The 11,429-nt window shown below is 36.9% G+C and overlaps 1 protein-coding gene and 1 long non-coding RNA gene across 2 annotated transcripts; both read left to right on the top strand.

The window, feature by feature from the left end:
- Positions 1-135: 135 nt before the first annotated feature.
- On the top strand, positions 136-5,874 carry LOC139127345 (flavin-containing monooxygenase 1-like). Its single transcript, XM_070693260.1, has 2 exons — positions 136-407; positions 5,381-5,874. Exons 1-2 carry the CDS (start codon positions 287-289, stop codon positions 5,872-5,874), a joined length of 615 nt encoding a protein of 204 aa, XP_070549361.1. The 5' UTR covers positions 136-286.
- A 185-nt stretch (positions 5,875-6,059) lies between these two features.
- On the top strand, positions 6,060-10,808 carry LOC139127378 (uncharacterized). The gene is made up of 2 exons (XR_011550988.1): positions 6,060-6,116; positions 10,632-10,808. It is a non-coding gene; the product is annotated as an uncharacterized lncRNA (long non-coding RNA).
- Positions 10,809-11,429: the final 621 nt, after the last annotated feature.

Raw genomic sequence — 11,429 nt, 5'->3', positions numbered from 1 at the left:
GAAACGTTTATATGGTTTAATGTATGGAGATATTGTTGCGATCAATGAAATTAAAAACAAAACAAAACAAAATGTCCCTCAAAAGGGCAAAATTTTAATACAATTCATCTGTGCCTATGTTTTGACTCTATAATCCTTTGCTTACTCCCTGCTGTGAAGAGATCAAAACACCCTGCGCTGCTGTGAAGAGATCAAAAAACCTTCAGGGGCCCCTGACATTATACTGAAGACAGCGTTTTAGCTCACAGTACCGACGTAAAAATAATCAACAGTGGTGAATCGAAGAATGGCTGACAAGAAACGCGTTGCAATCGTTGGCGCTGGAGTCGCTGGCTTGGTCTCTATCAAAAGCTGTCTTGAAGAGGATGGACTTGAACCGACATCTTTTGAAAGGCATGACAAACTTGGTAAGCGACAGATCCTACAAGCTCAGTGACTACAAATTATGCAGCAAACTGTAAAGGTTGTTTGACTTCGTGTCATATGTTGCCATGTTGGTTTGAACAGCTGTCTGTCTTTTCATGTGTAGAGCAATTTGTCATTTGACCCAGACACATGAGTAAAACTATATCAAGTCTCTCTCTGTCTCTGTCTCTGTCTCTCTATCTCTCTCTCCATTGTCAGTACATAAATGACTGACACATACACAACATCAAAAGTGCAACGACACTATTGCACATCCTTTTTCGCTCAGGGGTGTGAGGTACTTCAACTACAGAAGCGTTATATTGAACAAATCGATATTTTACCTCAACATTAATACAAGCATTGAACAAGCGTGAATTTTCGACTGAAAAGACACAGTTGACTGCTCAGGCCAAGTTTTCACCTTGTAGTGGTAGCGACTGTTGGCCGTTTCACATGTTCAAAAACAGTTTTGTTCGATCCCCTTGGCATGTCCTCCACAAACACGGGACGGAACAGATAACAACGTAGGAGTAGCTTAAATGAGTGATTTTTTGATGCTGTACTAATCGAGATTCGTGTGAGACACCGCAAAAGAAGCAACTTTGAATTTGTTCTGACGTTGGTTTTGTGGGTATGGTGATATTTTATCAAGTAGAAACGGTTAAAATTTACGGTCGAAAGGTTTACAGGAAGTGGCGTATATGTAAAACTTACAGAATTACGTTTATCATCCGACATATTGAACTAATAATGTCACCCTTTTGCATACAAAGGCGTAGATGTAAATTAAGTATACATGTATTGAAGAAGATCGAAAAGATATTCCATCAATAATGGTCCTAGTAGCGAACTTGCTAAATGCATGGACGAAACGAAACGAAAGGAACGATACACGCCCTGTGATTGGCTAGACGCTGCAACGTTCGTTCTTTTCGTATGCAATCCTTTGTTTTGATTGGATGAACGAAAACGACGAAAGAGTTTTCGCTCCTTTCGTTCACATTCTTTTTCTTGATTGGCTGAACGAAAGTGACGAAAGATTTGCATATTCATTTTGTCTGCATGGAAGGGCGAGCTATTGTTTATCAAAATGCTGGCGCCTCGCTCTCATTATATATTCACCATGATGTAATTCCGCCGTCTTTGAAATACAAGGAATAAAACTGACCACCGGTTCATGAGACCACTGAGACTAACCGAAACACGTTGACACTTCGTTTGACGCACTACACGAATTACACAATGCTTGAAAGGGGGGCCGCGACACCATATTATGGTGTCGATAGTGACAATTTGTATGATTGACGTGCGGATTTGCGAGACCACTTTCATGCTTTTACACACCGCAACACGTTGAAGTTTGTAAATTATGCAAAGAAAACAATGGGAGCCATAACGTAAACCGCGACTTAGCCGAAACCGCGACTTATTGAGGCGCGACTTAGCGAGGGTCGCTGTACTTTCATGACACGAGTTGAATGGAGGTCACGCTGAATGAACTCTGTTCAATCTGCGTTCACTGCATCGTCCGCTCGCACGGCTCGTTAGCCAGACAGGAGTCTTCCACTAACTACGATCTGATTTAGGGAAGTATCCAGCTGCCCGAACAGCAGGCCTTGGCAAGCGAAGATGCGTTCACTGTTATTCCTTGTATTTCAAAGACGGGAGTTATTACATGGTAAACATATAATAAGAGCGAGGCGCCAACATTTTGAGGAACTACAATAGCTCGTTCTTTCCAGACAATCAGTAAAATGGGTTATGCAAATATTTCGTCACTTTCGTTAACCCAATCAAGTAAAAGAATGTGAACGAAAGGAACGAAAAGTCTTTCGTCGTTTTCGTTCAGCCAATCAGAACAAAGGATTGCATACGAAAAGAACGAACATTGCAGCGTCTAGCCAATCATAGGGCGTGTATCGTTCCTTTCGTTTCGTTTCGTCCATGCATTTAGCAAGTTCGCTAGTGAGACTCAAACTGACCGTACTTTTGTGGAATTTTCTTTCCTTTAAGTTCATATTACCTTAAGTAACAGGTGACGTCAACGTTACAGTGGTGAAAACCGATCCTAACATGAACATATAGATAGACAGAATTAGGTCAATATGCAAGCATCTCATCATTCTATGAACACCGCCCTATTTATCACTCATAGCCCTGTGTAGCCCGTTTACCTTAAAACGTTTACAAAGTGAGGAAGTACACAGGGAACGTTGAATATATATTCATAATGATAAAGTAACTTTATCGTGACATTTAACCCCATCACATGCGGTGGATACATTGCTAGTGATTTATCTACATGGTTGTTACACCGGCCTTGCCACGGACAGCACCTTATTGTAAGCGAGAACAAAGTGAGAGCATTGTGATGTTAACCTCATGAACCACACAGCTGCCCTGGAGTGGTTCGAGTGGGAGTAACACAAAAGGGGGCAATGTGTGAGGCGCATTCAGAATATCCAAGGATGAGATGGGTCAGTAACTTTAACTGTAATCAGTGGACAACAACTAACCAACATCGGCTAAGGTGCACCGGCCAGATCGCAGCAAAGTTTTGTCTGTGCCAAAGACTAGGTTAGAACTATTGAATTCTTGTCAGCCCAACCAGTGTGACAGCTTATATCTCACAACTGTAGGAGATTCTATCAGCAACTTGGCCGCACTCTTGGTACGATTGGAAAGAAATATTAGAGTAAATTTTTGACTGGCGATTTAAACATTAATGTTACTGTTACTTCTAATTGAACCAATATGTTAGACTTCTAAACTTTGTTAGAAGAGATAGACAGATAAAAATCAATTATTGAATCGATATATTGATAGATTTCTTAAAATTATTTGATACTGTGAATCATGTCATTCTTGTTTCAAAACTAGAACATTGTGGGATACAGGACTTTCCACTTAAATGGTTTACTAGTTATCTTCAATCACGAAGACAATTTGTCAGTGTAGCTAATGCACGTAAGTGAGGCTACCCAAATTCCCCTTGATTTGTTCACTCAGACATTTTTTGTTAGAAGGCTTTCTCAATATAAGTTTCTTAACAATTTTTACATTACAATTGAAGTTCAGGATTATTTGCTAAAACTATGTTTCAAAATTATTGATTATGTTACAAATTCAAGAGTCAATTGAATGAGAAAAAATGCGCACTTTTCAAGATAAAGTAATCAGCAACTAAGATGGGCTCTTATACCACCTGTCAGACATGCAAATTTCCTTTGTTACGAACTTTAAAAAAAAACAATACTCTTTCTTTTGCCAATACAGATGCAACTTATTCCCTTAGTTTATTTGAAAATGTTGTGTATGGCTGTCAAAAATCTATGTCGACAAAATTACAAATACAAAATTGCCTCCGCGGAAAAGGGTTGATCTTCTCATTATTCATAATGAGAAATTAGATGATTATCAGAACTATGTTGCCAGAATTTTGAAATATGGACCGAGTGATTCTGTGTGTAGAAGAAATTGCTACAGTTCAATGAGTGATCTCCGCGTGTAGAGATCATGGATAATTATTGGTAGTAATGTACATTCTAAGACTAAGAAAGCAAACTTTACATGTGGTGTTCAACAAGGGCCAATATTTGGCCAAATAGTAATTCCTAATTCACAGAAATGACAATGCAAATTGTTCAGATGCCTTCATTTTTAAAGTTTATTCAGATGAATCAAATATATTTCGACGTTGTCGCACTTCATCACGTATCACTGTTTATTTGGAGCTGCACGTTGCCAAAACAATTTATTTCAAAGCAATATTTCTCATCAAAGACGACAAGAAAACCCCCTCATATAGTATATTTTTAAAATGTGGCACACTGCAAAGTTCAGTATGGCAGCAGTAGTTTACTCGAAGGATGACGTGCGTGTATATTAGGGGTAAAAACTTAATTTCAGCATTAATGATAATAGTTAATTTAAGTAAAAAATTGACGCTATTTCTGAAATGTATTATTTCACTTGAAAGAAGAGTGTATGTAGAAAAAAGCGACTATTTTGTTTTGCATCATCTATCCTCATTCTAAAATGACAAGGGTTGAAAGACTAACGCTCCAGACTAGCAAAATTAAAATGTCTCTTATTATAAATGTAAAGACTTTAATGCCAAACATAATAGTCTTTTTGTTATATAGCAGTTAAAGGACACCATGTGAAAATTTTAAAAAATGTGAGCCGGAGTTGAGTTAAATTCTTTGTAAATCTTAAAATTGGGAGAAAGAGAAGATAGTAAATTGTTAGATTTCCATATATTTGCATAAATTAACACTTCTTTATAAAGTTATTTATGACTGCTTGACGAGCTAAAAGTGAACCTAATCAATATTTAATCTTGTGTTGTATTGAAATATCATAAAGTTGAAATTAAACTGAATAAAGATTCAATTCGAGTTTTAATGTCCTGATTACAATTTGACTATAGAGGGCCAACAAAACGCGGGAAAAACTACCAATATATCTGACATACACAATATTTTAATATTTTTGTCAGCCTTTTTCACACTGTTTGTGGCATTGGCGTCGATGATCAGTTTGCTAGACGTCCCTGAACCGAAAAGTTGAGTAGTAATATATTGTGATCTCGTCTCGCTCTGTGCATGAGTGTACACTGATAGAGATTATTGTATTCAACGTTTTAAGGGCCAGATCATGTCATTAATTGTTCACGTTTTTGTTCCACATGTCAAATGTAACGTCTTGTTCTGCTCACCAAAGCATGTTGACAACACATTTGTCTAGCTTATCAACACAATGTCTATCAGTGTAATGTGCGCTGTAATGCTTTGTATTAGATTTCTAGTCCAGACCAAAAGTCACTTAAATTATCTTATCAACTTTGAAATTGTTAAGGACACGAGGAATATGAGTACGCATCCCTCTAGAAAGCATCAATGCATTATAAGGTAAATTGCACTCTTCGTAAAAATATTAAACGTTTTACTTTGATTTAAATTACCCTTAGGTGGTGTATGGAATTACTCACCAGAGTTGCGGCCTGGACAATCAACCGCCATCTATAATAGTATCGTAAGCAACGACAGCAAAGAAATGATGACATTTTCAGATTTTCCCTATCCGAAAGAAACCCCGCCATTTATGCCTCACCCCATGGTACTTCGTCATATCCAAAACTATGCGGAGCATTTCAAGCTTGAGAAGCACATTCGGTTCAACACAGACGTGATCGACGTACAGCGCAACAACGATGGCAAGTATTGGAAGTTACAGATCAAGGATAAGGATGGCAAGCGTTCCACTGAGGAGTTTGATTACGTCATGATTTGCACTAGCGCTTTCAACAAGGAGTTTACTCCTTCATATCCTGGGATGGAAACCTTCAAGGGGACAAAAATTCATGCAAATGAGTACCGAGAACCCAGTAACTTTAGACGGGAAAAGGTTCTAGTCGTCGGTAAGCCTCCAGAAGCATTCTCTCAAACAAGCATTATTTTTTAATACAAGTCTCACCAATGAACAAAATATATCGTAGGTCATCCTAATAAGCCAGCTTAAATCAGTAATGTAATGGAATCAAACTAAAATAAAATGGGTAATGATTGCATGATTAACTACACGATTTTTCAATTAAAAATACTTGGATAAGTACCGCTAATATTCATTTCATTTTTACTGTTTCTCAAGGTGGCTCTCACACGGCTGGTGAAATATCATCGGAAATCGCACGTAATGGCGCTGAGGTAAAGGTTGAAATCTTGTAAAGCTGAAGGTGACTACAGTATCACAAAGTGTGTGACGATGCACATTAAAGTGACAATGATATTTTAGAATAACAATAGTCAATAAAGTACTTACCAAATGCTCACCATATATGAAGAGGAAATTAAAATGACATTAACGTATCAATATTACCGAACCGGATCTCTATTTTTCTCTACAACTTCAGATCACTACACGTATAGAAAGGTGACAATGTACATGACACCATTTCTATAGTGACATTTTGTTTTGACATCCATGTTTCGAGGAAAAATGTGTAATTTCAATATGATGCTGTATAATAAATAATCATCATTACTTCATGATCTCTTGGTGTTGTCATACGACCTGCTACATTGTTGCCGTGAGAAAATCAAGCGACGAAGTTTATCCATATTGCATGCACTCAATGCAAAGAACAGTCTTACAGTAAGATATCTGCGATTTTATAGTAATCATTTTTAGGGGAAGTGTATGCCATATGAATACATAGAAATGCACTCAACAAATAACAACCAAGCTGCCAAAACATCAACGCTGTGACGTTTTGAAGAACGCAATGAGTGACGAAACTAGTTTGATTAGATTTTATCTGGACAATTCAAACAGAATGATCAAATATTTTGTTTATATAATCACATCACAAGTATCAGTAATGTCGTGACGATATGACTTTGAAAAAAAAAAGGTACATTGCTCTCCCCCTAAAATGGAATAAGCATATGGAGGAGATCAGAACAGCGTTTTTGCCAAAAAAATTCAAATCAAGAATCTTTGAATTCAAGAGAGACTGCCGCAAAAGAAATAAAATTTAAAGCATTGCAATAACAACAAGAATAAAAAAAGGCTAACACATTCAAAAAAGAGAACGCCTAAACCAACACGGTAGAGTACCCCTGAAAGTAAAGAAAGACAAAGTACATTATTTTTCCGCAGTGCAGAAAAGGTTCACGGCTCTAAACCTACTTAAAGCATGTAAGCGAAATGGCAACCACTTTCAAAATGACGTTCTGCTAATTAATAATAGGAAACTTCGACCTAAAATATTTTATTTTGATTTTTCATCATCATGTGAAACAATATAGAAACACAAAATGTGTCGTATCTTGTCTGCAGTTTCCGCCAAAAATTTGGTTATGCACGTGGTATGGTAAATTAAATACACATGCCCATATCGATCCGTTTTGTGACGTTTACCTTACGGCAAACGACGAGAGTATTTCCGAACTGCAATTGCAACTTGATAGTAAAAAAAGTAAACAAAAAATGGTTGCCGTTATCCCGCCTGTCACGCGAGCTTGTCGGACTTTAAGGATGGGAATAGAAGGTAGAATCTTGTCCTTATTCCATTAAAGTCTTGTAACTGTTTAAACATGATCTAGCAAACATTCTCCTCTCGATTGGCACGGTCTTCCTGCGAATAGTAGTGAGCGCGTAGCGTGACAGCGATGTCGTGCATGCTACATCTGTTGACAATCTCAGTGTGAACATCTACAATAGCTGCCACTCTCCGCTCCATACGACGAACGAGTGCGATCAAATGGCAGAGATTAAATATTTTTTTAAATAGTTTTTTTTATTGGTAACTCTTTTGATATTGCACATATCGCACCATAAAACGCTCTTCCCATTCGACTACTATTCGTGAGTCCTGGTAACCTTTCTCATGGTGCTCATTAAGGTATGTAGGATTACTTGCGCATTTTGTTGACCTGTGCGAAAACCTATACGGCGTTAAGCTATACGACACACGCTGTAAGCAAAAAGAAGCATGAAAAGAAAATTTAAAAGAATAATGCACTTGCAAAATATAAGTAGTACTACCTCACTATAGTGAGCCGATTTGAAAACCCTTCGACACCTCAGGAAGTTGTTGAATATATTGACCTGTACGAAGGGCAACAAACAATCAGTTCACAAGATACATTCCGAGCCACCGACGGCACGTTAAATGGTAGAAAAAAAATATGAACACGATAAAAAAGTTTCGATTCGTTAATAAGGCGGAACATTTACATGTAACTTTTACATAACTTTTTCGGTTTTGTGTAAATCCCCGACAATGGTAATTTAAATGGTCTGTCTACCTCATTCAAAATTGATTTAAAGGGGACCTTACATTATCTGAATGAATGCTTTATTTCACCAGATGCTTCACAGTATGTACAATAATGAAAATTATCAGAAAACTGTTATTACTGAAATTGTACAAAGTCAAAGAAAAGAAAAGAACATTGCAATATTGTAAAATCTGGTGGGGCCATGAAAATAGTCTAAAAGGACTAGTCGAGTTCATGGCCCGTGAGTATACTTATAACTATTCGGTACAAGCTTAAGTATGATGGAGGATAGAAACAAACACAGATTTAATGTAAATTCAGTAAGTGATGTTTCAATGCAGACTTGAAAACTTCTACTTGACAATTGTTTGAGATAGTCAGGCAGCGAGTTCCAGTGTTTCACAGCTCCATACCTAATGTTATGTTGTGAAATTGTGAAATTTGAGCCTGGAATACGAAATTTTCAACTTGTGTTAATCGTGTTGGATACGAGTGCTTTGGAATCTCAAAATAGTGTTCAACTGTATGAGTAAGATTGTTATGTTTCAAATCATAAACAAACATACAAGTACAATATTTACTCAGTTTGTAGATATCTAAAATATTCAGTTTGTAAAACAGAGGTTCGGAATGAGCAATGAAATGAGAAAACGTTATTGACGAACAATCCGTTTCTGAAGGCGAAAAATTGGCTCTAAATAGCTGGAAAAGGTGTTTCCCCAGATTTCCAAACAGTACATTATATAAGGTAAGATAAAAGCATTATATAGTTGAATGAGAATGGATTTTGGAACATAGTGTCTTCGTCGTGTAATGATACCAATTTTGGTGTAATTACTTCAATGACTTTCGTGTATGAAATTTCCATGACAAAGATGAATCCATTGTAACTCCTAAATAGCTTGCATAAGAAACTTGTTCTATTGTATCATTCCCAATTGACAGACTTCCTTCAAATGTGGTGTTTCGCTGTGGTGTCTTTATGATCATATAATTTGTTTTGTCAACGTTGACTGTGAGTTTGTTGGCCATACACCAACTGATAATTTCGTTAAATTTGGCGTTAATTTGAGTAAGATTTACATTCTGGGTACGTAGAGATTTAAAAATATTTGTATCATCTGCAAAAAGTCTACAATTAAAATAGTCTGTTGAATTACAAATATCGTTAATATATACCAAGAATAAAGTCAGACCCAGAATGGAGCCCTGTGGTACACCACATTTGATTTGCCTGTAACAAGAAGATTTACCATTGACAATTACAAATTGATTACGATCTATTAAATAACTATGAAATAACTTTAGTGATGGACCTCGCACTCCATAATGATGTAGTTTGTGAGAAGGATATCATGATACATAGTGTCAAAGGCTTTTTTCAAATCAACAAAAATACCTAATGTTACATAGCCAAGGTCCATCTTCTCTATAAGATCAGCAACAATGTCAGCGTGGGCAACTTTAGGACTGTATTTTTTGCGAAATCCACACTGCGTATCGATTACAATATCGTACTTGTCAAGAAAAGAAACCAGTTGTTTGTTGATAACTGCTTCAAACATTTTACTAAAGACGGGCAGAATTTAAATTGGCCTGTAATTACCAACATCAAATGGACAACCTTTTTTATAAAGAGGGGTAATTTTTACAACTTTTAGACTATCAGGAAAAACAGCATTTGAAATCGAAAGATTGATAATATGTGAAAGAGGGCCAGCGATATACTCAGCTGCATGGATAGTCAAAAGAGGATGAGTAAAATCATAACCAGGTGTTTTTGAGGAATCCAGGGAGAGTATTTCTTTCATAATGTCTCCTGGAACAACTGGTTGAAAAAAGAAAGAATTGCTACGACTCTGCTTCAGATAATTCTGGAAATTGATATCAGTGGAAATTTTGGACGCCAATTGGGCCCAATATCAGAGAAATACTCACAAAATTCATTTGCAATATCTATACTCTCTGTTATCACCTTGCCGCCAATTTCACTGAGTTCTAATTTGTTTGGGGCCATACTACTCCCATTATTTCTATTGAGAATTTCATTTATAACATTCCATGTTTTTCCAGAATTCCCAGTTACAGAGTTTAATTTATTACAATAATACATTTTCTTTGCGTGTTTTAAAACCTTGGTTAAGACATTACGGTAATTCTTATATATCATTATTATGTCATCGTTCATGGGACGCTTCTTACTCTTTGAGAAAAGCAAATGTTTTTTCTTGATAGAAATAAGCAAGCCTTTTGTTATCCATGGTTTCCGAATTGACTTACAACGGTGTTTTTTTGTCGTCAAGGGACATGTTTCATCTAGTACCATATTTCGATCAGTCGTTCAAGTCATGTATGGTTAAAACGCCCGAGGCCCCTTCTAGAGTAATGGTCAAAACTTCGACCTACAGACATTTTTTCCCTTTATTTTCTTTCAAGGTATACCTCAGCATGCGGCATGGAGTGTCGTTCTTCCCTCGTATTTGCCAGAACGGCCTCCCTTACGACATCAATGTGTTCAGGCGGTCAGTGATTTCGTCTGGACCAAAAGTATTAACAGCAATGGATAAAGTGAGCCAAGCAAGAATAAGTGACCACAGGAAATTCGGTTTACAGGCATATTTTGAAGAGTTTTACGTACAAAGGAAGGGAAGTATATGTCGTCGTGCCACAGCGTATATTTTTATGATTTATATTTGAAATAGTGGGAAATTGAATGCATGGTTTGGAATCGGTGAATTAAACTAATTTTATTCTAGAAGGACATCTGATTAAATTGTAATGGCTAAGGTTAGCGAAAACGGATTTCAATCGCCTAATCATTTTAATGTCTGGGATTTGGAAAATGCCTTTGAGAAGTACAATCACAGCTAAAAGTTATTTAAACTTACTGATTATCTTCCCTTGTGATATCCTTTGTGTGTGTGTGTGTGTGTGTGTGTGTGTACGTGTGTGTGTGTGTGTGTGTGTGTGTGTGTGTGTAGGTGTACGTGTGTGTGTGAGTGATCGGTATTATCAAACCTCGTATGACTAATATCAGATAGAGTGACAAGAGTAAAGAGTTCTGTCTAGACTAAACAAATATACAAAGCATCGTAATCACAAAGTCTCTCAATTTATTAACGGAGGGTTGGATCCACTACGTGATGTAAATTTACGGTCCACCAACAAAACAAAGTGATCTTATCATTAGCAACACTGTGATCGAGCAAAGATCATAATACTAGATCTCTGTCT

The sequence above is a fragment of the Ptychodera flava genome, unplaced genomic scaffold (assembly GCF_041260155.1).
Source record: "Ptychodera flava strain L36383 unplaced genomic scaffold, AS_Pfla_20210202 Scaffold_31__1_contigs__length_3010019_pilon, whole genome shotgun sequence".
NCBI lineage: Eukaryota > Metazoa > Hemichordata > Enteropneusta > Ptychoderidae > Ptychodera > Ptychodera flava.
This window is presented reverse-complemented; position numbering and strand designations above follow the sequence as displayed.

What these genes read in the sequence shown, in the direction of transcription:
- LOC139127345 (XM_070693260.1), top strand. Translation starts at nt 287, where the DNA reads ATGGCTGACAAGAAACGCGTTGCAATCGTTGGCGCTGGAGTCGCTGGC. An exon ending in TGAAAGGCATGACAAACTTG is followed by an intron (nt 408 to 5,380) that starts GTAAGCGACAGA and finishes AATTACCCTTAG; the next exon opens with GTGGTGTATGGAATTACTCA.